Source organism: Cervus canadensis, chromosome 2 (assembly GCF_019320065.1).
Source record: "Cervus canadensis isolate Bull #8, Minnesota chromosome 2, ASM1932006v1, whole genome shotgun sequence".
In the NCBI taxonomy this organism is placed as follows: domain Eukaryota; kingdom Metazoa; phylum Chordata; class Mammalia; order Artiodactyla; family Cervidae; genus Cervus; species Cervus canadensis.
The window spans coordinates 89,708,801-89,733,291 of record NC_057387.1 but is presented as its reverse complement, the minus strand read 5'-3'; the positions used below and the strand labels follow the sequence as shown (position 1 = coordinate 89,733,291).

General features: G+C 36.7%; 1 protein-coding gene across 9 annotated transcripts in view; it reads left to right on the top strand.

The window, feature by feature from the left end:
* OSBPL9 (oxysterol binding protein like 9) overlaps positions 1-24,491 on the top strand; it is a 161,322-nt gene that overhangs the window by 101,467 nt on the left and 35,364 nt on the right. For 3 of the 9 annotated variants that reach the window (XM_043461340.1, XM_043461339.1, XM_043461343.1), the window contains exons 5-9: positions 12,997-13,065; positions 18,117-18,212; positions 19,008-19,055; positions 20,039-20,068; positions 21,097-21,147. In XM_043461340.1, the coding sequence (XP_043317275.1) occupies positions 12,997-13,065; positions 18,117-18,212; positions 19,008-19,055; positions 20,039-20,068; positions 21,097-21,147 (294 nt within the window). Of the gene's footprint in view, positions 1-3,081; positions 3,290-3,519; positions 3,829-12,996; positions 13,066-18,116; positions 18,213-19,007; positions 19,056-20,038; positions 20,069-21,096; positions 21,148-24,491 lie in introns of those variants that run through there. The other 6 variants (XM_043461346.1, XM_043461345.1, XM_043461342.1 and 3 more) reach the window with 4 other exon arrangements.

Genomic DNA, 24,491 nt, shown 5'->3' with positions numbered 1-24,491 from the left:
CTGTGGCTCAGATCATGAACAACTTACTGTAAAATTGAGACTGAAAGAAAGTAGGGAAAACCACTAGACCATTCAGGTATGACCTATATCAAATCCCTTATGATTATACAGTGGAAGTGACAAATAGATTCAAGGGATTAGATCTGATAGAGTGCCTGAAGAACTATGGATGGAGGTTCGTGACATTGTACAGGAGATGGTGATCAAGACCATCCCCAAGAAAAAGAAATGCAAAAAGGCAAATTGGTTGTCTGAGGAGGCCTTACAAATAGCTGAGAAAAGAAGAGAAGCGGAAAGCAAAGGAGAAAAGGAAAGATATACCCATTTGAATGCAGAGTTCCAAAGAATAGCAAGGAGAGATAAGAAAGCCTTCCTTAGTGATCAGTACAAAGAAATAAAGGAAAACAACAGAATGGGAAAGACTAGAGATCTCTTCAAGAAATGTAGAACCACCAAGGAAACATTTCATGAAAAGATGGGCACAATAAAGGACAGAAGTGGTGTGGGCCTAACAGAAGCAGAAGATATTAAGAAGAGGTGGCAAGAATACACAGAAGAACTGTACAAAAAACATCTTCATGACCCAGATAACCATGATGGTGTGATCACTCACCTAGAGCCAGACATCCTGGAATGTGAAGTCAAGTGGGCCTTAGGAAACATCACTATGAACAAAGCTAGTGGAGGTGATGGAATTCCAGTTGAGCTATTTCAAATCCTAACAGATGATGCTGTGAAAGTGCTGCACTCAATATGCCAGCAAATTTGGAAAACTCAGCAGTGGCCACCGGACTGGAAAAGGTCAGTTGACATTCCAATCCCAAAGTAAGAAAATGCCAAGGAAAGCTCAAACTACCACACAATTGTACTCATCTCACACACTAGCAAAGTAATGATCAAAATTCTCCATGCCAGGCTTCAACAGTATGTGAACCATGAACTTCCAGATGTTCAAACTGGATTTAGAAAAGGCAGTGGAACCAGAGATGAAATTGCCAACATCCGTTGGGTAATTGAAAAAGCAAGAGAGTTCAAGAAAAACATCTGCTTTACTGACTATGCCAAAGCCTTTGACTGTGTGGATCACAACAAATAGTGAAAAATTCTTAAAGAGATGGAAATACCCAGCCCACCTTTCCTGCCTCCTGAGAAATCTGTATGCAGGTCAAGAAGCAATAGTTAGAACTGGACATGAAACAACAGATTGGTTCCAAATCAGGAAAGGAGTATGCCAAGGCTGTATATTATTACCTTGCCTATTTAACTTATTTGTGTAATACATCATGTGAAATGCCGGGCTGGATGAAGTACAAGCTGGAATCAAGATTGCTGGGAATTATTTACAATAGCTAAAACATGGAAGCAACCTAGATATCCATCAACAGATGAATGGATAAAGAATTGTGGTATATATACACAATGGAATATTACTCAGTCATAAAAAGGAACACATTTTAGTCAGTTCTAATGAGTGGATCAACTGAGAACCTATTATACAGAGTGAAGTGAGTCAGAAAGAGAAAGATAAATATCGTATTCTAATACATATATACGGAATCTAGAAAAATGGTACTGAAGAATTTATTTACAAGGCAACAGTGAAGAAACAGACATAGAGAATAGACTTATGGACATGTGGAGAGGGTAAGAGAGGGTGAGACCTATGGAAAGGGTAACATGGAAACTTACCTTACCATATGTAAAATATATTGCCGACAGGAATTTGCAGTACGGCTCAGGAAACTCAAACAGGGGCTCTGTATCAACCTAGAGGGGTGGGATGGGGAGGGAGATGGGAGGGAGTTTCAAAAGGGAGGGGATATATGTGTGCCTATGGCTGCTTCATGTTGAGGTTTGACAGAAAACAAGAAAATTCTACAAAGCAATTATCCTTCAATAAAAAAAAAAAAGAAAAGATTGCTGGGAGAAATATCAGTAAATTCAGATATGCAGATGACACCACACTTACGACAGAATGCGAAGAACTAAAGAGCCTCTTGATGACAGTGAAAGAGGAGAGTGAAAAAGTTGGCTTAAAACAACATTCAGAAAACTAAGATCATGGCATCCGGTCCCACCACTTCATGGCAAATAGATGGGGAAACAATGGAAACAATGACAGACCTTATTTTGGGGGCTCCAAAATCACTGCAGATGGTGACTGCAGCCATGAAATTAAAAGAGCCTTACTCCTTGGAAGAAAAGCTACGGCCAACCTAGACAGCATATTAAAAAGCAGAGACATTACTTTGCCAACAAGGGTCCGTCTAGTCAAAGCTATGGTTTTTTCAGTAGTCACGTATGGACGTGATAGTAGGACTATAAAGTAAGCTGAGAGCTCAAGAATGGATGCTTTTAAACTGTGGTGTTGGAGAAGACTCTTGAGAGTCCCTTGGACTGCAGGGAGATCAAACCAGTCAATCCTAAAGGAAATCAGTCCTCAACAGTCATTGGAAGGACTGATGCTGAAGCTGAAGCTCCAATTCCTTGGCTCTCTTGGCAAAGAGCTGATTCCCTGGGAAAGACTGAAGCCGGAGAAGGGGACGGCCGAGGATGAGATGGTTGGATAGCATCACCGCCTGGATGGACATGAGTTCGAGTAAGCTCCAGGAGTTGGTAATGGGCAGGGAAGCCTGGAATGCTGCAGTCCATGGGGTCGCAGAGTCGGACAGGACTGAGCACCGGAACTGAGATAACCATAATGAAAGAATTGTAAGAGCAGGAGGTAATTGCCCTCCAGATCAGTAACTCAGTAATTTATTTGTGTCTGTGATTTCCTGCAGATTGGATGATTTTTTTGTTCAGGTTCCCTAGGCCCTAGAAGTTATGTCATTTGGCTTCCCAAAGTATTTTCACAAGCCACCTACATTCCTTATGGAGCTGTGGCACAACAGCAAGCCCATGTTTGCCTGGATTAATAAAACAGGCACCGCTGCTTTTGTTTATTGATATAGTATCTGCCCCCCCCCCCCCGACGCACTCTCTCGCCTCGCGACACAAACAACTTTCCGGAAGTAAGAAAAAGCAGTCATCCAGATGAAATCTGACTCCAGACAGCTGCCAAAATAGAGGATGTCGAGCTAGATGCGGTTGGGTTTAGTGTAGCACGTTTTCGTCTGTGACCGGGTCTTTGCGCAGTCGCCACCCTACGGGAACCTTCGGGGCCGAAGCCCCGACGCCTATCTGAGCTCCCTCGAGCTCCCTTTCCTGGGGGTAGCAATTGGCGTGGTGGGGCAGCCGCGAGCCCCGAGGAATAGGTCCGGGCGTGACAGCCGGCCAGAGCCCGGAGGTGAGCCCCGCGCGAGGCGGTGGGAGGGCTGGGGAGCTGGGCGGTCCAGATGCCCGGCCGCCTCGGGCGGCCCCTCCCGCCTCTCCACCCCAAAATTGGCCTAACCGCCAATCGTCGGCCGCTCACCTCCTTTACCGCAGGTGACCCATGGCCAATCGCCAGGGGTCTCTTTGCCAGGAGGCGTCAGAATCAGCCAATCGTTGCGGCCCCTCGGTCGGGGCGGGGCAGGGGTAGGGAGTGAGGGGCTGTCCCGCGGGAAAGGCAGAACCTGAGGAGACCAACTGCACCGCGTCGGTGAAAAGGCGGAGGGAGGCGAAGAGGGGTGCTCGGCAGCAGCCCTCGGCTCCCTCCCCTGGAGGCACAGAGGGCGGGGGCCTTGGCGAATGGCTTTCTTGCTGGCCACTTGCGGAGTGAGTAGACCCGGAGGGTCTGGGAGAGGGGCCGGCTCCCACCCCTGAGTTCCCAGGGACCCTGCTGCTTGCCCAGGCCGTGGGCGCGAGTGTGAGTCTCTCCCAGCCTCCATCCCGTCGCCCCCTGGGGTGAGTAGGACGCTGTGGCCGTCCGGGCCCTCTCTTCCGTGAGACTCTCCTCACTTCCTCGGCCGAGATGATTGGAGGCTGAGACTAGGGGCCTTCTGTATCCCAGAGAGGTCATTCGCCACCAACCAAACCAGTCTGGAGAGAATCGCTTCCCCTTTTTTGATTCATTTTCGTGGAACTCTAGTTTTCTTTCGAAAGCTGTCTCAAGATATTGAACACAAGAGTTAGACTTTCCCTTAATGTGGATGTTTAATTTTGACCAGTTGCCCAATAGTAGAATTTCCTGTTGCGGGCCAAACATTTTCTGTTTTATTTTTGGCTGTGTTCTTGCCTTGGCCAATATTTTTGTGTGTAATAATTATGGGTGTTGTTTCTTGTGAGTATGTGTGTGTTGGGAAGGGGAGGTGGTTTTATGTTTTTGGGGTAGTTTGTGCAAACATACTGAAAACTTTGGGATAGTGTTATGGTGTTCACGTGAAAACTGGAGGGGAAAGTTTAGGTTCTCAGTAAGCTTGGTTATGGAAAGTTAACTATAAGCAATGGACTAGGAAGCATGTAATGCATTTATTGCATAATTCCTACCATATTTAAGTGTTTTTGATATGAAAGAGTAAGAGATGTATTGATTAAGAAAATGTCTGCTGATTTGAAGTAACATTTGGCTTTACGTGTTGATTAAACTGTACTTTTAGCTGTATTCAGGAAATCAAAAACAAATCAAGGAATTATTTCTTCTAATATTGAGTTAAGAAGGTGGAGAGATCTTAAAATAGTAGTTGCAGTTTTAAGAATTCTTGTAGTGAACTTTAAGTTGGGAATTCTCATCCACCGTGGATCATCTCTCAGAACATTTCCTTCATTGAACTGAGTTTGTGATAAAGCCCTTTAATAAATAATGTTTACATCTTTCATTTACTTTTAATTAATCTTTTTAAATTTCACTTTTTATGTACCCCAGCACCTTAAAATACCGTGTTACCTTTCCTATCCCAGGAAAGATAAAAACCACTAAAAATCAGACTTGCAGTCTGGAAAGCTTACCTTGGAAATTAGAAAGATAACAGAAAAACTGGATCTGTTTTCAAAATGTTCTGAGTTTGATTTTGACAAAGATGACACTACTTGAAGTACCCCCTCAGTAAACACTAGGTTGCAATGACTCTTGATCACATTCATTTTGATATTTCCAAAGTCTTAGGGGGTGGTCTTTTTTCCTTTAGTGTGGAAAGATTGGTAATAATCTAACCACTGAGCCATCCCCAGTTGATAAGTTTGGTTGAGGCAGTAAAGAGCATTATGATACAACCATATTCTGCTGATTGGAAAATCAGGCAGTTGCATAGTTTGCAGTTTCTTGCTTGAGAAAGAGGCTATCAGGCTTTTATTTTAAAAAGGAAATTCTGAGATGTCCCCTGGGATATGTTGAGTTCTGTCAATATCTGAGAACTGATGTTTATTGGGATTCTATAGAAAAAGACAGTTTTTTATGGATACTGTAATGTACTTGGGCTAGGATTATATTTGTACTAAAGCTTCCCTTGTGGCTCAGTCAGTAAACAATCTGCCTACAATGCAGGAGACACAGGTTCGATTCCTGGGTCAGGAATATCCATTGGAGAAGGAAATGGCAACCCACTCCAGTATCCTTGCCTGGAGAATCCCATGGACAGAGGATCCTGGCAGGCCACTGCCCATGGGGTCAGAAGAGTTGGACGCGACTTAGCGACTAACCCACCATGAGATTATATTTAGGAAGATTTTCCAGTAGATGTTTAAGCAAAGATTATGTTTGAAAGAATAATTCTTAGGTTGAAAATGTGCTTAAAACCAAGTACCTGTCCCTAAATATTTTAGTTAATTGAAGTTCCACCACACACAGGCAGTTAGTCATTTAAAGCCATTTTCCATCTCCTTTATTTTCTGTGTCCAGTTACCAGATCCTGTTTAATTTGCTTTAGAAATAGCTCTTGGGTTTATCCTCCCCGCCCCCCACCCCCCACATAAGTGTTTTAATTTAGGCCCTCATCATCTCTCACCTAAACTTTCACGAAACTTAACTAGTCTCCCTGTCACTAGACTCCCTCTACTCATATTCTTTTCCACAGTCAGAGCCCACTGAGTCATAGCTGTGCTTAAAAGCCTTTTGGCTCCCCCTTGCTCAAGCCCAGCTGCTGAGAATGTTCTTTAAGGCCCTTCACAACCTGGTGATAATTATCACTCTTGGTGTGGACTCAGCTGCAGGCAGGGTATCTACTGTAGCATTATGAACTCTTACCTGTTTGGAACATGACATAGCCTCTATAGCTCTTTGCACAGTCACTGCCTTTCCCTCTTGATTAAAATTACAGTTGCTTAAAATTCATTCCAGTGCTATATCGCTACTTCTTTTGACATACAATTTTTGTGTTACTTTTTCTTTGATGTCTTCCTTCCTTCAGGCAGAGCAAGTTAGGATTACTGTTGTCCTTCATGTGTTACTACAGCACTTTGTTCATACCTCTATGCTATAGATCTTTGTGCACGTATCTGGTTCTTGGATTAGACTCTAACCTTCTTTATTTCTGTAGGGCCTTTGTCCCTAGTCTAGTGCTTGGCATGTGATCAAAATACTTGACTTAATCATGTTGTTAACTGTACAAACCTTTGACTCATTGTACTGTAGCGTGGTTTATCCATGTGAGTTAGAAATATATTCCAAGTCACCAAGCTCCCTAATTGCTGCCACACCTGAGAGACAGGACTGCGGAAAACATTAGAAACAACGTTACAAATGGTGAGTGGATTTCCAGGCAAAGGCCTACTCTTCCAACCTGTGTGACCTCTAATATAGTGGAAAGAATACTAGTAGTGGTACCAGTACAAGTTGGTTCTGTAGTAGTATCATAGGAAAAAGAGCACATTGCTGGCTAGAGAAGTCAGGGAGACTGCTTGGAAAGGGTGAAATCTGATCTCATTGCAGAAGATTAGGTAATGATTAATTGTATTTGCTATTATCTCTCTTGTCCTTAAAGAAATCCTTTGAAGACATTGATAGCACCTGGCACATAGTAGATCTTCAATGAATATTTGTATTGCGAAGGAATGTTAATGGTTTCTGTGTGTGTGTTGGAGGGTGAGGGAATTAGTAATATTATAGGAGTTCATTTATTTCTAGAAAGACCTTTAAGAACTTTGCTTCTTTGCTATATTGACAGAGCAGCTAATTTTGTTTTTTCTGAAATGTGCCATTTCAACCAAGGTATTCTGCTTACTCGGTTGTTTCTTTGCATTCTCTGCATTCCAGAGCATGTTTTTTAATCCGGCTACATTAATCTTCCTCACTCATTTTCAAGGTTACACTAAATTTTTGCTTGTGTTTTGACATTTTTTTTGTCCTACGGTGGAGGACCCAACTGCAGTTAGAACCTTTAAGTTCTTATTGTCTTTGTTTAAATGAAGTTAACTTTTTTTTTAAAAGCCAGTAAATGGACCCTCGGTTTTCCCAGTATGGTGAGCTGTTCACTCACCTGATGAATATGGTTATTTACTTGGAAATGCTGGCTTCACAGACTCTTAGAACTGGAAAGGATCTTAAAGTTTTAATTAAGCCTCTGTGTATTTGTAAAATGGAGAAAACAGTTTCGGAGAAGCCAGGTGACTTGCCCAAGGTCACACATTTAGAGAGTAGACTAATAGGACTGCCGTCTATGATTTTTGCTCTTCTGTTAACTCTAGAGAGAACTGGGGTGCTGCTCTGATGCTTGTATTCATTCATGGCTCACCTCAATCTCCTAAGTCCCAGTAATTTTTCCAATTCAGACACTGATTTTGGTTTCCTTTCAATTCAGCATCTGCATCTGAAAAATATCTTACATACTTCTCCAAGAGAATATTGTTCCTTATTTCACCTCTTTGTTCTTTTCAGCCTCTCTGTGTGCTTATACTTGCTCCCAAGTCTGGAAAGATGTCTTTTCTGGTTACTCTCCATTTTCCTGCAAATTCATTCTCTTTGCCTTCTCTCTCTGCCCCAGGAGGCTGACCTTGACAGCCTGTGTCACCTAGAGTCCTTTTTACCTTCTGGCTTCTCGTAGGGTTTAGCCAATGGAAGGGCAGAAGATGGAAGGAAAAAAAGAGAGAACCTTTGGGGGTATTTATCCCTTTTGTTGTCTCCCTGCTGTGATGAATTTGTAGCAGTGGCTGTGTCCTGCTGCTTGAGTGTCCCTTGAGCCTGATCGGAGCTCCGCTGTTTCCCTCCTTGTTCCTTCAGTCTTGGGGGGTGGTGAAGGCTTCCTGCTGTTCCTGATTCCTGGGTACCTTAGCATCCCTTGCTAGTTTACTTAACCCTGCCCTCATTTCTCTCCTAAAGAAAAGTTCAAACATCCCATCTATTTATGATGTTTCCCACCCTTGCTCACTGCTGTTAATTATTTCCCCCTCCTCATCTTTGTCCAAATCAAAATGCTGTACCTCTGTGACACTTTTCTGATCCCGTTAACTTTCTCTTGAATTTCTTAGTATCTTTCTCATAAAAATTTATCATGCTTGAAGCAATTATTTGTAGACAGGTGTTTATCTCCTACTACAGATTTGAAACTGTTAGGTGTGCAGAGCAGTTATTTGTAGTTAGATGTTTATCTCCTGCTACAGACTTCAGGCTATATCTGCTTCATCTTGGCATGTCCAGAGCATCTAGCGTCGTGTCATAATCATAAACACCCAGTAAATAAATCATTATTGTAATGCTGAATTCCAAACCCAGAATAGTATGTATGAAACTGTGCTCATGAGACTCGGCATGAGAGAATGAATTTTTAGAAGTTTGTTTTAGTTGTTATCATCTGGTCTTGTTTCTTGAACTGCCTCAGTGGTGTCTTTCCTCTGATTTAATTTCTCTTAAAAACTTTGAGTTATTCTTAAAAGTTTTCAGCATCCATACTTATAATAAATTGTTTAGAATAGTTAGATGTTATTTGTGATTTTTTTTCACGAGTACTCTGATTTATAATATGCAAGAACTTCTTTGATTGCTTTTTATGTTTAAATCCTAACAGGTTGGCGAATTTCATAATTCCTTAATTCATTCATTTACAAAAATTTTATTGAGCACAAACTTGCTACAAACCAAGCACTAGCCTGGGGGATACAGTAGAGAATAAAAAGAGTCTTATCCTGTCAGGCATATATTCTAGTCATATTTTAGACCTTTTTGATAGATTTCTGACAACAGGTTAATCAGGGTAATTTTGTATTGCACTTTTAACAGCCTTAGTAAAAACAACTTATTTCCTTCTGTTTGATGTTCACTGGCAGCTAAATCAGATATACAAAAACTGCTTTGGCATATGTAATTTTAAAGGAATAAGCACCAAGCCAGTTACAGAATCTATTCTTTCCAATCAGGGTTATTTTTGTTCTATTTTGTTTGCTTGTCTTGTGTGAGAAATAAGCCGTTTAGTACTGATTGTCTATTGGCCTGACTAGTTTATCATTTAACTTCCCTTGGTGGTTTTATTTCAGTTTGTTGTATTTTGCTGTACAGAGAGATCAGTTTTGTTAAAGGAATATATTAGATTTTGTAGAAACATTTCATAATCTAATTTCAACAAGTATTATGAATGAGTATGAGAATTCTGTAGTTATTTGAAAACTTGAACTACTAAAGCATTCAGTTTTAAGAATTCATGTGTTTAACGTGAATTTTTCCTCATTATATGTAGAGCAGATTTCCAGGAAACTTTCTAAAACTTCCTTTTTGGTGGACCCTTGAAAATCATGAGAATTTGCTTTCCAAAATTCTGTGAAGCTCAGTGACAGGCAGTCATGTGAGGTTGGAAAGGGGAAGAATGTATTTTTTGCATCCCATCCTAGTAAGCAACTCAGAGCTTATTTAAGATCCTGGAATGACTTAACCTATGACTTTTAATTTTAAGAAAAATATTGTCAGTAGCTTGAGCAGTGATTAGCGTGCGAAAAATAAAGCTTTGACTGATTGCCAGCACCACATGGTCAAACAGTGCTTCACTCAGGGGACTTGGATCGCAGGTATTTTTGTTTCTTATGAGTTTACTTTCTTTAGTGTGGACTCATGATCATGGAATTGGCAGGAAGGATGTGGGGAAAAAATTAGGTATTCTGCTTTGTTTTACTGGCCATTTTTCTTCTTAGCGTGTGTGCGTGTGCATGTGAGAGTGCTAGTTTGTACTTTATCTGTAAATAATGTTATAAATTTGTTATACTTTGTTTTATTTGACTTGACAAGATGTATCTGAGCAGCTTTAGCGTTACCAAGTTTACTGTCTCAAGACATTTTAGGGTTTGATAATTTTAAAATAATAATGCTGATGATTTTGCAAGGTAAAAGAGTTACAAAATTTTTGAAACATATTTATAACCTGTACAGTTTCTGAATACTTTTTTACATAAAGTTTTTGAATTTAAATACTAATTTTTTAAAAATCAGGCATCATGAATGTATAAAAAGTAAAAATTAAGAAGTCCTTGTCTCAAATGCTCCTCTTTCTCAATCTCACTTTGAAGGTGTAACATCTGCTTCTTGTGTGTTTTATTTCAGACCTGTGTGTGAGAATAAAATAACTTTTCAAAAATATGACATCTTATTATTCATGTCTCTGTCTAGAATAAAGTAATCACTCAGGCAGTATTAATTGTCCTGACTTTTGAAGTCTATTTTATTTTTGTAATTTGCTTTCTATGTTCAGAAGCTGTAAACTCATATTTCATTTAAAATTTTTTTCAAGTAATTTGCTGCATTCTGAAATCTTGAGGCAATTCTGTATGCCTCCCAGACATTTATATCTCTAAAATGCTAGTTATAACCTTTATAGAGAGGGAGAACATATAATTTATTGTCCTAACTGGAGCACTTGGAGAATGAAGGAGGCTGCTAATAATTTTGTTGAGACAACAAGTATAAAAAGAGACTCTCCCAGACAAACTGGGATAGTGGTCACCCTGTTTATAAACTCCAGGTTTTTGTGTGTTCTATTTACTTTTGGCAATGAGTTTTCATATGACTTTATTGAATAAATTGGGAGAGTCATTTGGAAAGACAAGGTATCAGTGATTTAAATAAAGGAAAATGTTACAAACCCAAACCTTTCTTGTGCAGTTGTTTGAGTAATCAAATCACTTTATGGAATCAATATTAGTAGTTTGTTCTGTAAGTCAAAAGGTTACATAACAGTGTTGGTATTAGATGAAGAGAGATCATGAAGAGTAAGCAGTTGTGCTAAGAGTTATGATAAAGCTAAGGAATTTTGACAAAGGTATATGTACCTGATTCCTATTTGACAAAGCATCTCTTTTCTGTCCCAAGTATATAAGCAATTTAGACTTCTTGTTGTGTGTGTTTGTTTTTTTTTAAGAGAAGTTATTTTCTTTGTAAATTTAAAAATGATTCTATTTTTCAAAGAACTAATGTATTTTCAAAATCTTTTTATTTTATGGAAAAGAGTGATTCTTTATATTGTTTGACTCTTTGTTACCAAGGTAATAATTGAGCACAATTTACCTTTTGTGGTTCAGGCATAATACCTGATACTTTTCTTAACATCTCATATGGAATTTTGTTTTTGATCTGTTTTCCACTAGTTTTGTCTATTTCTCATACCTTTTTGTATTACTATTATCTGTTTTCTTCAGAGTTCATCAGCTTACTATTTATTTTCCTTTTTTTCAAGGAATGTTAAATACAGTTTAAGTTATGCTTGTATCCTTTTCTCGGTTATACTTCTCTATTAGAGTTGTATATGTTTTGTGTATTACCTAGTTGTTAATTTATTTAGTTTTTAATCCATCAAATATTCATTGAGAACCTTTTCTGTATGTTAGGCCTAGTTTATGGTCTGGGATACAGTGCTGAATCCTGGTTTTTTTCACTTCCACATTATGAAGAAGAAATAGAACACCAACTATTGTGTTACTTTATGTATATTCTTTCGTCTCTCCAACAACCTTGAGAGGTTTATTTTTGTGTTCTTCCCTGGTAAGAAAATGGAGGTAGAGAAAGTAACTTGGCCAGATCATGTAGGTAATTAGGGAATTACAGATTCAGGATTTAAAACTAGATCAGTCTGACTTTAAAGCTTGTGTTCATTTTGGGTACACCAGGCTCCTTCAGACATTTTTTAGATTAAGTTTTAGTCTAATATGCTATGAATTCTTTTCAAATATTGTGATTTAATAGAAAAATGTAGTGGGTTTGAAATCAAAGGACTGGGTTGAAATCTTAATTTAAAATCCCATCTGGATGATTTGGGTAAGCACTTATAAAATAGGGTTAATATCTATCTATTTTACTATGTTATAATAATGAAACAAGAAATGACATACAGTAAAATATCTAGCCAGAGGATCTAGTACTTTGAAAAAACTTACTGTACTGTATTGTGCATCCCTGGTGAATCTGTGGTGCTAGTACTGTCCTTTTAAAACTATGGAAAAAGGCTTTACCGTTTAGGGCATTCTTGGGGCACCTAAGCAGTTTTTGATAAAATAGCTATAACTATCATGTTGATAAAAGAGAACCTAATTTGGAGTCTTAGACTATCAGAACGTTGACTTAGGTGGAAAATGCTGTTCTGAAGTTACATTGGAGGAAAGAATTTAATAACAGGCTCAATTTTATAGATATTTTTGAATTGGAAATCTTTACTCCAAACAAATTGATATATGAGTATTTTTTAGGGTTAAAAATTCATACTCTCTGAACTTCTCTATACTTCTAAATTCTGTTTTTCCTTTAGCTGAAGAGGGTAAACCACAGAAACGGCAGATTATAAATGTTTCCAAATTTTTAATAAACCAAGGAAGTCACCAATTAGTACACCCCACATAAAATCTTGGTCTTACTAATATTTCTGGTTTCTTTAGTATACTTTTTTCATTATTAAAGCAACTTTTAAGTAACTTGGTAAGGAAACAAAGTGGTGTCATTTTTCAAAAAACTTAATTTGCTAATAAATTTCTAAGGAACAGAAAAGCCATTACAAATTTTGGCATAATTTTTAAATTTATTTTTTAACTTGCCACTTGCTGCTCATGTACCTATTGATACTTTTCCTCTGTACAGTTACAGATTTTTCTCTTATTATTCCTTTAATTAATGACTCATGTCAGACGCACAGCATAGTAACTTTCTATTCTCTCTTTTCCTTACCTTTTTGGAAGATCAGTACCACACTTGCTTTTTTCCAGTCTTCTGGTATCTCTCCAGTTCTTGAATTTTCAAAAATAATTGTAAGTGATTCAATTGTAAGTATGCCCTATACTTCTTTCATTGGCTGAAAGCGTATCTGTGATGCATGTCATCTCAAATTGCTAACTGTGAATATAAACTTTCCAAATACTCATATTTAATCAAAACAACATTTCTGCAAAGTTTTTATTATTTTATTTAAGGACTGTGTTATGCTAATTTTCGTTTAAAAATCACCTACTTTTGTATGGATTATGCCATTTGTTTTTCATTAGGTGTCTTGTTTTCTTTGGTGTTTTTCCTTTGTTAAAATTTTAAGCTGTTATTCCCTTTTGCAGTTCTGCTACTGGTCACTTATTTTGTTTTCTTGTTACTCTGAACTTTCTTATGAGACTTACATGGACTAATTTCAGTGTTTCACTTTCACAACATATCATATACTACTTTGTCCTGTATAAGAGAAAGCACTGAGTATAGGGTACTTAGTCCTTTAAGTTTTTGCTGTGAAATAAGATTTGATATGAAAATAATTACTCATTTGTGAATTTCTTTTTACAGTGTTATTCAGTCATAGCCCTTCCTGTTCTGCATTATTCTTCTCAGTTCCTTAAATTACTCATAACTTTCTTATTTCCTGATTCTGACGTCAAGAAGACCTTAAACCACCTTTCCCCACCTTTACCTCCACTATTCATTAGTCTTCCTCTGTCAGCAGGAATTACTTTAAAAGCTTTTACTCTTTGCCTCAAAAATTGCCTCTTGTACTATTTTACTAAGTGTCTCTCCAAAGCAGCTACATAAGAAGTACAGTTCCTGTGTACTTCAGAAAGTATTAAAGCCATCCTTTATAATACTCTTCTTTCTAATGGCAGTGAAGTATTCAGTTATGTATATGTATAAAGTATAATGTTTAATGTCCCTATTAGAGTTATTAATAGAAATTCCATTTAATTTTGCTGATGTGTTAGAAGTACCTCTGAGAAAAGTGATAATATTCAACATAAGTATTAGAAGGATAGTAGGGAGGCACTTACATACAATTTTGAGGCAGTTTAATATTCTTCTGTCATTTTAGATAATATTTTTGGAATTCCCCTTAAATTGGGCCAGATGTCTGCCTTTTTATGTGTATATTTTTAATCTGGATACATAGGTCTTGGTTGATAGAGAATTGTGTTACTGTTAACTTTATACATGTACTTTAGCTTTCTTTAATTAACAAGTTACTCTTGAAGACTAGGGACTTTTTTTTTTTTTTTAATCACATTTGCCACATAAGTGGTTTTTTTTTTTTTCTTTACATAGATTATTTTATGGTTAGATTTAGGTATGATTTCTATTGAATTTTTTCTAGTTTAGCTTATTTTATATTACAAACCATTTTGTCTCTATTTCTCTATAATAGTTTTATTTTAAACTTTAAATGAATTCATACAGAAATCATCTTTAGAACTATGGCTCATCAATGTGGTAAATTATGGAGCAGCCACCTCTTTTGGTCCTGATTGCCAAAAATGCAGTACAACCACTTACTATTGAAGGAAAAAAGAGAAGGAAAGAAAGGCATGAAGAAAGGACCGAGGGAGTAGAAGGAGAGCGAGCACACAGGCAGGGGAAGTCTAGGAAGCCGTGCGTGGAGAAGACGGGTATCATGGCATCAGCAGTTGCCAGAAGCTGCCGTCAGTGCGGTTCACGTTTGTCAGCAATGAGCTCGCCTGGAGTTGGTGTGGGGGTGGAGTGGTACAGTGCTGAATGAATGGTAGTTTCTGCCCTAGTGGAGTTTATAATCCTTCAGGGAAATCAATCAAGTAAATATTTAGATATGATAAAATGTGCCAAGTGTTAGATTAAAAGGCAAGTACAGAGTCTGCTTGACTCCCAACCTGCTTGTTCCCAAGAGCTAAGATGTCACTGTAGGAAGTATGAAGTCATAGTGTTTTAAAGGGTCTGCCTGTTCTGAGTTCTATTCAAAAGAAGACAGACCACTCTCGACATGGTAAAGGACTATATTCTGTTTTTATGGCCTTTTTAAAAACACAAGTCCGTTAAAAAGGATGTGGATAAGTGTAGTACCTTATATTTTAAATGTTGAATGTAAAGAGGAATAAAGGGATTTTATGAAATCATTTATGTTAGAAGGTAATAAGTTCCTTTTCTCTTGAGATGCTCAAAGACTAGATGACTTTCGAGAACATTATAAGTGTGACTGCTGTTGAGTGGGAGGTTGGACTACAGGGCTTTAATTCTATGTCCTGAGTCACAGTGGAGGCTTCCCTGGTGGCTCAGAGGTTAAAGCATCTGCCCGCAATGTGGGAGACCCGGGTTTGATCCCTGGGTCGGGAAGATCCCCTGGAGAAGGAAATGGCAAACCACTCCAGTATTCTTGCCTGGAGAATCCCATGGACAGAGGAGCCTGGTAGGCTACAGTCCACAGGGTCGCAAAGAGTCGGACACGACTGAGCGACTTCACTTTCACTTTCCTGAATCACACTATGTAGTTAAAATATATTTTCCTCTAGCACATTATTCGTAAAAGATTTAAGAAAACAGGTTAATTACTAACAATTGCTTGTCCACATTATTAAATCAATGTGTACATGTTATTTTATTAATTGCAGATGGGAAACTATATATGTAGATTTTGTTTTAAAGTAGACCAAAGATTTATGAATTTACTATGCAAGAGAGTTTAGGCCAGTTCTGGGATTTTAAGCTAATAACTATTGTTACAAACTTCCCATTATACAGTTAATAGAGAAAAGTGGATTGTTGAGTAAATCTTTGACTTGGATGTTATGATGTTGGGGGTTTTAAGGGTAAAGGAATGTTGTGGAAGACTGTCTAGGGAGAGGAGGTCTGAGAAAAGAGCCACAGTGAGGTTCGCATGATTATATTAATAGTAAAACCAAGCAGTTGTTTTTAAGACTTAATTTAGGTAGCTTTCAGATCTTAGTAATTTAAATCTAAGTTTTTCCATTTATTAATTGGGGGAGTTTTAATCGAATAGCGATTTGTCTAGAAGGATATGTTAATTAGATTTTTATAGTGGTGGTTCTAAATGGATTCAGAAGAGGGAAAATTCAAAAAAAAAAAAAGAAGAGGGAAAATTCTTGAAGATCACTTTGTGTCATTTAGATCCTTCACCTTTTTATTTATTTATGAGTATGCCATTGACCTTTTTAATATTTAGCAAGAATAATGTATCTAACTGATTTTAATGAGGTTTTATAGTTAAGTTATTGATAATTATATCATTTTTGAAACAAAAAGTAAGCCAAGCAGTCCTTCCTATTTTCCTGTGGTGTAGTTACATTGAAAGGAATCACGCCCTACTTTCTTAGTACAATACTGTAGTGTCTCTGGAATGTGATGGATTTATCCTTTCTTTCCCACATCTTTTATTATCATATTCTACATAGGAAGGAAGTGTTTCTAAAACAGTGTCTTTGGGGTTATCTTTAAAAATGAAGGTGTTTACAATTTTATAAATACATCTGGATTTTACATACATTGCTCATTATTTTTCTTTCTTACACTTCGTTTTTACATGACATCTCTTATTTTCAATACTCATTTCAAGTAGTTTCTTAGTGTGTATGTAAAAAAAAAGTAGGCAGTTTTTGTTGCCTTTGAATTTGAAAAAGAAAATGAATTATAAGATTAGTTGTTTTCCCATGGTCTTAATAAGAGTTAGGTTTTTAATGCTTTGTTTACGGATTTAAATTTTAGTTTGGGAAGAACAGCAGTAGTAACAGTAGTTATTGATAGTAATTATAGTCTTTAGTAGAAGTCATAGCTGCCACATTAGTAATAGTAGGAGGAGGAGCCTCTGTTTGGCAGGTAAGAAAATAGCTTAGAGAAACACACTATCTTGTTAGTGGCTGAGCTGTAATTAGAAACCAGGTTTGCCAACCCATTGTTGTTTCCATAATGCTATACTGTGTCAATCTGATGTTTGAGATCATGGCAGAGAAAATGCTTTGCCAATGACAGTGTTAGGCAACAATGAGGTGTTGGTTTAATATAAAGTGAACTCTGGCCTCAACTGACTAAAATGGAGAACGTGAAATGATAAGCAGTTTTTTGGCAAAAGGGAGAGAGGAACAAAAAACAACTGAAAGTCAAGTATGTTATGTTGGAGCATTGTGTCTTAGCCTTTTAATGCAGAGTTTTGTGGTTGGGTTGGGTTTATTTTGACTTTATTGGTTCCTGACCCTTATTTCTCTGTTTAACTGCATGACTTCTAGTCATGCAAATATGGCAAGATGATAGCCTTTTTTGATCTCGGACTGTTTTGTCTTTTACAGCCAAGATTTATGTATTTTTCAGTCAAAGATGATTAACTCAAATCTTTCTTTTGAGTTAAAGCATAGGAATCCTGTACTCTTGGAGCTTAAAATTTTTAGTGTACAAAAAGTAGGACATGCACATTCTGGATTGTAAAACTGAGAAATAAGTGGGCCCTCTAAATAAATAAACATTTACACTATGTCAAGAGTGTAGTGTTCATGCCAAGGGGGAAAATGAGTAGGGAACTTAAGACAGAAGTGTTGTTACTTTCACTTAGGGAGAGTCCTCTTAGAAGAGGTGAGAATTTTGAGTTTTCTTTCTTTTTTTAAATGAGGAGGAGGAAAACATCTGAGCTAATGGGTTAATTTAGGGAACAGGAGAACTAAACGTGAGAATATAAAGTTGAGATTAGGGGACTGGAGGATTCAATTGAACAAAAAGTAGGGGGGAAATAGGAGGGTAATCTAGGTTGTTTTGTGCATGTTCCTTTAGCTTAATTATTGTTGCTCTGGAGCCCAGTATGGGGCTTTTGGGAGAGAAGAAAATTATTCTGAAAAAGCAGGATAAATCCTATTTTGAACAGCAGCACATGTAATTGATGAGAAGGGAATAGTGCTAGAAGTTCATGAAGGAGATTGATGTACCAACTATTCTTGGAGAATTTAGATAATTTAAATAGACCTATTATTTATGTAAAAGACTATTTTTAATTTAGAAAAGTGAAGTATCATGTATGAAGGATGATCTTTTGTACTATTAGACATTGCTGGAATTTATTGCAATTTTTTTTTCTCCCCTCTAGGGTTTGGATTCAGGATTTGTTCCTAGTGTCCAGGACTTTGATAAGAAACTTACAGAGGCTGATGCATACCTACAAATCTTGATAGAACAGTTGAAGGTATGGTATTTGATTATATATTGAATTGATACAAAGTAGTAAATGTTCCAGAGCTTGATTTTGAGTAAAAACAGTTGCTTAATGTTACTGACTCGATGGACATGAGTTTGAGCAAGTTCCAGGAGTTGATGATGGACAGGGAAGCCTGGTGTGCTGCAGTCCATGGGGTCGCAGTCAGACACGACTGAGCAACTGAACTGAATGTTAACTTTACAACGCTTACTAGTCCTTCAGCAATTTTTAAAACTAACCTAATAATTAGAAGGAAATAAAACAAGGTTAGTTTCATATTTTGTTTAAAAGTTCTCTGAAACTGGTAAATTTCAAATGGTTTAGTTTCTAAGGCCTTTTTTTATTTGGGTGAGTTAGGGGTTTGGAAGAGTTTCTTTCTTTTTTATCATTACTAAAATTATCTCTTTCAATTCCCACTTTAAAATTAATTACAAGCAAAGGTTCTGGAAAGAAAAAGGAATGTTGATAAACTTGAAAGACAAGGCAGAAAAAAACAGGTTCCGAACTGACATTTTAAGTTCTTAAAGTCATATATTTTCTTTTGCTTTGTAATGCTACCACAGTAATTGATCTTGACTGTTTAAGATAGTTCAGTAGAATTTGACTTGATAACAGTGCCTTGGAAAAATACATATTATCTTGTATTTTAAGAAACATTATACTTTTAATCCATGTATAAATCATCCCCAAAAGAAATATGTTTGTTTTTCTTTGTTTAGTAAACATATACAATGTAGTAAAGTAGCTTGATATTATGGTCTTCTTTTTTTTTTAATCCTGTAGCTTTTTGATGATAAACTTCAAAACTGCAAAGATGATGAACAGAGAAAGGTAACTTCCATAATCATGATTTTGACTTAAAAAAATTTTAAACCAGGAGCCTTTTGAAGAAGTAATAGAAGGACCTCAGTATTTTGACTACTTTAACAGTACTGTTGACCTCTTATGTGCCATATAGATTTTAAGGGGAGTTTTCTGGTGCATTTCTGGTATGGTTTCATAATTGAACAAAAGACTAACTAAAATTTTTATTATGATACCCTTTTTGTAAGTACCACCTTCCTAGGAATAAGTTCTTTCTGTTGAGGGATCATATGTTGAAGGTAGAAATTTATTACATTTATATGTGGTCACTTCAGATATTAATAAGGCAACTGGTAAAATTTTCAAAATAAACCAGAAGCCACAGATGAGGACACAAAATGAATTTTGCTTTAATTATAGTTTCTCCCTTTGGGTTTCTGACAACCACTTTGTAGTTTGAATACTGTTTTCTTTTTTCAATTAATGTTTTCCTTTTCCTTGACTAGATTTCCTGATGCACCATCATTGATTTTTTTGTATTTCTATTAGCCATAGCCTTGCATTTGGCTCTTTTACACTTGGTGATAGTAGTGAGTCATGTTCAGCTCACCTTCTTAGTTTTGAAATTTAGTTTCATGTCATTTTTAAGCAGCTTTGCAAAGTTTAAAGTGATTCTAAACTAAGCATTTTAAAATCACATAGCATATCCTATAGAAAAGACAAAACTTGCTTTCAGGTAAGGAGTAAGGGTGTTTTGTATTATTGTTACAAATCTTGAATTGATTCACATGAATTTTGTTTGAGGATGTAATCCATAAAGTATCTGAATTTTTTATTTGAATGTTTGATTTAAATTAAGAAGTCCAGCTAAAACCACTCTGCAACCTGCCTGAACTCACTTAGAGTAATGAGTACATTTTCAGTAAAATTTTTTAAATGTCTAACCAGTAAAAAACAGCAATGATATCTCCTTGTGTTTCTGACAGTTTATTTAAACTTATTTTTTACAGAAAATTGAAACCCTCAAAGAGACAACAAATGTAAGTTATGTGTTTGATTAACTCTGGCTTTGCATTAGAAAGTGCTTTAAAATGTTTCTGTTTTAAGCTGCTACTATTAATAAGAGCAATTGAGATTTTAATTTTTATGAATTTTTACAAGAGTTTAAGAATTCAGTTATTTTCTAAAGGAATTTAAATGAATAGAATAATCCCTTTAATTGAATTGACTTCATATGCCATTTTATGTTTCTGGTCTTGTCTTTTTGAGATCCTTGGATAAAAGGTGTTATCTATGTACAATGTATATTCGAGTTTTCTGGTATACTGGCCTCCTGATGTTACGTACTGGACTGCTAATAAAATTTCTATTTTTGATGAAAGCATTTTAGATACAGATATAGTAGTATTGTAGGTTCACCAGTATTTTGATAGGATCCTTTGTTCTCTGTAATTCCATGAAAGTCTTGAATAGACATTTTGAGAATTTACATTGAGATAGCCTGCTGTTTATCTAAGAATTTGGAAGTTAATTAGATTCATATACCCTTGTTTGAAGTGTTAAAAAACCCTTTAGATGTTATTCAGACTCCTCTGATCCATAGTCAGACGCATTATCCGTTACGCCACCGGTCCCATACTTAGATGTTATTCAGTGTAAATTAACAATTTTTTGGCATTCCCAAACGATTCATAGAATTGCTAATAATAATTTCATTTGACACTATCAGCATATTCCCTGGTTTCTCAGACAGTGAAGAATCTGCCTGCAATGCAGGAGACCTGTGTTCAATCTCTGAGTCCAGAAGATCCCCTGGAGAAGGAAACGGCAACCCACTCCACTATTCTTCCCTAGAGAATCCCATGGCTAGAGGCTACAGTCCAGGGGGTGGCAAAGAGTCAGACACACACACATATATTAGAACCCACTGGAAATCAGAGAGGGTATTTCTTATGTAGAGAAGACTTAAATCCTGTGTATTTGAACTGATTTTTATATTTTAAGCTTTAACATTATTTGGCCATTTTATTGGGGGCAAGATCCTAAAATCAGTATTTTGTTTTTGTAGAGCATGGTAGAATCAATTAAACACTGCATTGTGTTGCTGCAGATCGCTAAAGTAAGTAAATTTTATTTTTGATTCTTTTCATTTAATGGGATTTAAATGTAATGGCATTTTTCTCTAGTAACCAAAATACTCAGTTCTGAAATATAGTACCTTTCTACAGTAAATTTAAGTTCTATTTTGGGGTTCCTGTTACTGTTGAAAAACTATTGTGTTTGGATGTTGCTTGCCAGCCTGTGCCTGTTTTTGATGAAGTCATTTGTGATGGTGGCTGGGAAGGAAGGGAGCACATTTGAATGACTTATGCTTTCCATGTTATCACTGCTTGAAACACAGACATATTTTGCAAAATCTTTCACAAAAAAGTTTTTCTTAGGGAAAAAAGAATTGAATTTTAGCAGGGTTTTTTTGTTCATCCATAATGAAGAGTATAATGGAGATAAAATTGTTTTTTACACATTTTTTTCTAGTACTGAATTACATTAATAAACTGCTATTCCTTATTCATAGAATAAATATTTTTGATTATTGTGATTGGTTAAGAATTTCATGGATATTGCCTGCCTTTCTGAAAAATTTTGGTGTATTCAACCTAAAAATGTACTTGATTGCATGATATTTTGAGAAATAAAAATTTTAGTATTTGAAAATAAGCATTTAGAAAATTTTTTTTTTTTTTTTTTTTACCATTGACTGTACCTCTGTATTTCTAGCCAGTGGCTAGAAGCAGGTGGGGAGCCAATTCAGCAACCAGGTTTGGAAATGTTTAAGTTTTTAATTATTTGGCCTATTTTACGTATTCAGTTGTATATACTTGTTTGCCTAATAACGAACACTATTTTCCTAGCATTGTTAATGACACAATAGTATAGAAAAATGCGTTTCTGCTTAGATAGTATGTCTGTTAAGCTTGTAAGTGTAGGGGTGAGGGGAAGTATCGTTTTCTTTTGAGGCTTTTAAAGTGTCAGAACTTAAGGACTTGTGTTCATTTTCTAGGTATTTTTGATGACTATGCCTGATTTTCTATATATGTTTCTAAATTTTCCATCTATTTTTGTGGATCAGAATATATTCTAAAGGGAAAATAGGGTTGGAAGGATAAGGCGGGTAAGGTTTTTATTTTTTGTTTTCATACTGTGAAATTACATGAGTGGGTTGGGGCACCTACAATTAACCCAAAAGCTTATATACAGATAACCAGTAAAAAAACATTAAGCTCAGTGTGAGTAGATAGGTATTTTAGGGACTGTCTTCTCTAGAAGACTGAGGAAGAACTGATAGTCTTTAGACTACTTTGGATCATCTCTGCAAATCATGGAATTCTCCAGACAAGAATACTGGAGTAGGTTGCCATTCCCTTCTCCAGGGTATCTTGCTGACCCAGGGATCAAACAAACCTGGGTCTTCTTCATTGCCGGCAGATTCTTTACAGTCTGAGCCACCAGGGAAGCCCATTCAGTACTTTAAATAGCTGCTCTTTGTAAAACAGAGCAGCCTAGCCTCTTTGAGTAGCTCACCATTTAGCTACCCAAGAACAACATTTTTGATGCTCTGTCTTTTGAATGAGTTACAATTCAAATTAGGAAAACTTTACTCTAGAAATTTGTACAATTAAGTCAGTACTTGCTACCTGTTTGTTTTAGCCCAGCTTAATGGACCTGCATTTCAGTTTAGAATGGATAATATGGATCAAGTAAATGGAGTTTGGCTTTTTAATTTTTCCCAGAAAGAATTTCACTGTTCAGGCTTTTTATGTACAGATATATCCCTCAAATTATTTATGTACCCTATGTGAACTCTGTGTATTTTTAAACAATTTAAGTGTAAATCAGGCTGTGTTACTTGCCTGTTCAAATCCCCTTAATGGTTTCCCATTTCCCTGGAATGGAATCTAAATGACTTATCATAACTTAATGGCATTTGAGCCATCACTACTCCCTCACCTCATCTTGCTTGATTACACCGTTCTGACAACATTGGCCTGTTTTCTTTTTCTCAGGCCAAGCATTTTCTGCTTCAGGGATTTGTATTTGCTTTCCCCTCTGCCTCGAAGGCATTTCTTCCAGACTTTGGGGTTTACTCCCTTACTTTTTTTCAAATTTCCACCCACGTGAACTCTTTTTGGAGAGACCTTACTGACCACTCTATCTAAAATGATCTTACCCTCCCATTAGTTTCTTTTTCTTCTTGGCCTTGCATCATTAGCCAGATTTACGTGGTATCTTGTTTATTGTCTGTCTACACCTGACTATAATCTCCTTGAAGACTTTGTCTTACTTACTACTTGTATTAGAATGCTTGCACTGCCATAACAAAAACACCACAGACTGGGTGACTTCAACACCAGAAATGTATTTTCCCACAGTTTTGAAAGCTAGAAGTCCAAGATAAAGATTGCTATGGATATGGTTTCTGGTAAGGACTCTTCCTGGTTTGTAGGCAGCCACCCTCTGACGATGTCCTCACAGGGCCTTCCCTTGGTGTGTACACACTCAAAGTGAGCATGAATGAGAACTCTCATGTCTTTTCTTAGGAGGACACTTACTGGATTGGGGCCCCATCCTTAAGACCGTATTTAACCTTAATTTACTTCCCTTACTCCAAATACAGCCTCACTAGGGTTAGGGCTTCATTGTCTGAATTGGGGGGTGGTGCATAGACATTTACTCCATAACAGCGATGTATCCTCAGTGTCTGGAACGTTGCCTGCCACATGGTAGGGACCTGATAAATAATTGTGAATTTTGAATGCATTTTTTAATACATAATTTGTAATAGTTCATGGTTTAGTACTTCTACTATATGTATGATTTTTTAGTTAGCCATATGACTCATCATCCTTGTAAATTAATTTTGGCTAATCAGTCAATCTGTGATTAAGATATTAGTTTTTAAATAATAATGAGAGGCAGCATTACCTTATATTTAAGAGCATGGACTTCAGAGCCAGACTGTCTGAGTTTGCATTTTTGCTCCACCATTTGAGCAAGTTTATTTACCCTGTCTTTGCTTTGGTTTTCTCCTGTATGAAATGGGATAATAATAGTATCTCTTACTGGTAGTGTGAAACTTAAATGAATTAGTGTTTGTAGTGCTCTTAGTACCAAGCATTAATTAGTCCTAAATAATTGTTAAGTTAAAAAAAAAAAAAACTCTCTAGGAGGGCATAATTTTAAAGCCACCAAATGTCTTGTTAGTATAATTTTGAGAACTGATAGGAATATAAATTGCTATAGTTACTTTGGGGGATTATTCTGCCCTGGTGGGTTAATAAAATTTTGGAATCAGCTACTCTGGAAAAGGTACTTTCATCTGAGACTCCAAACAGACACGGCCAAAAAAAGAATATAGATAATTTGATACCTTTCTTGTTTTGGGTTGATTTAGTATGCAGAGGT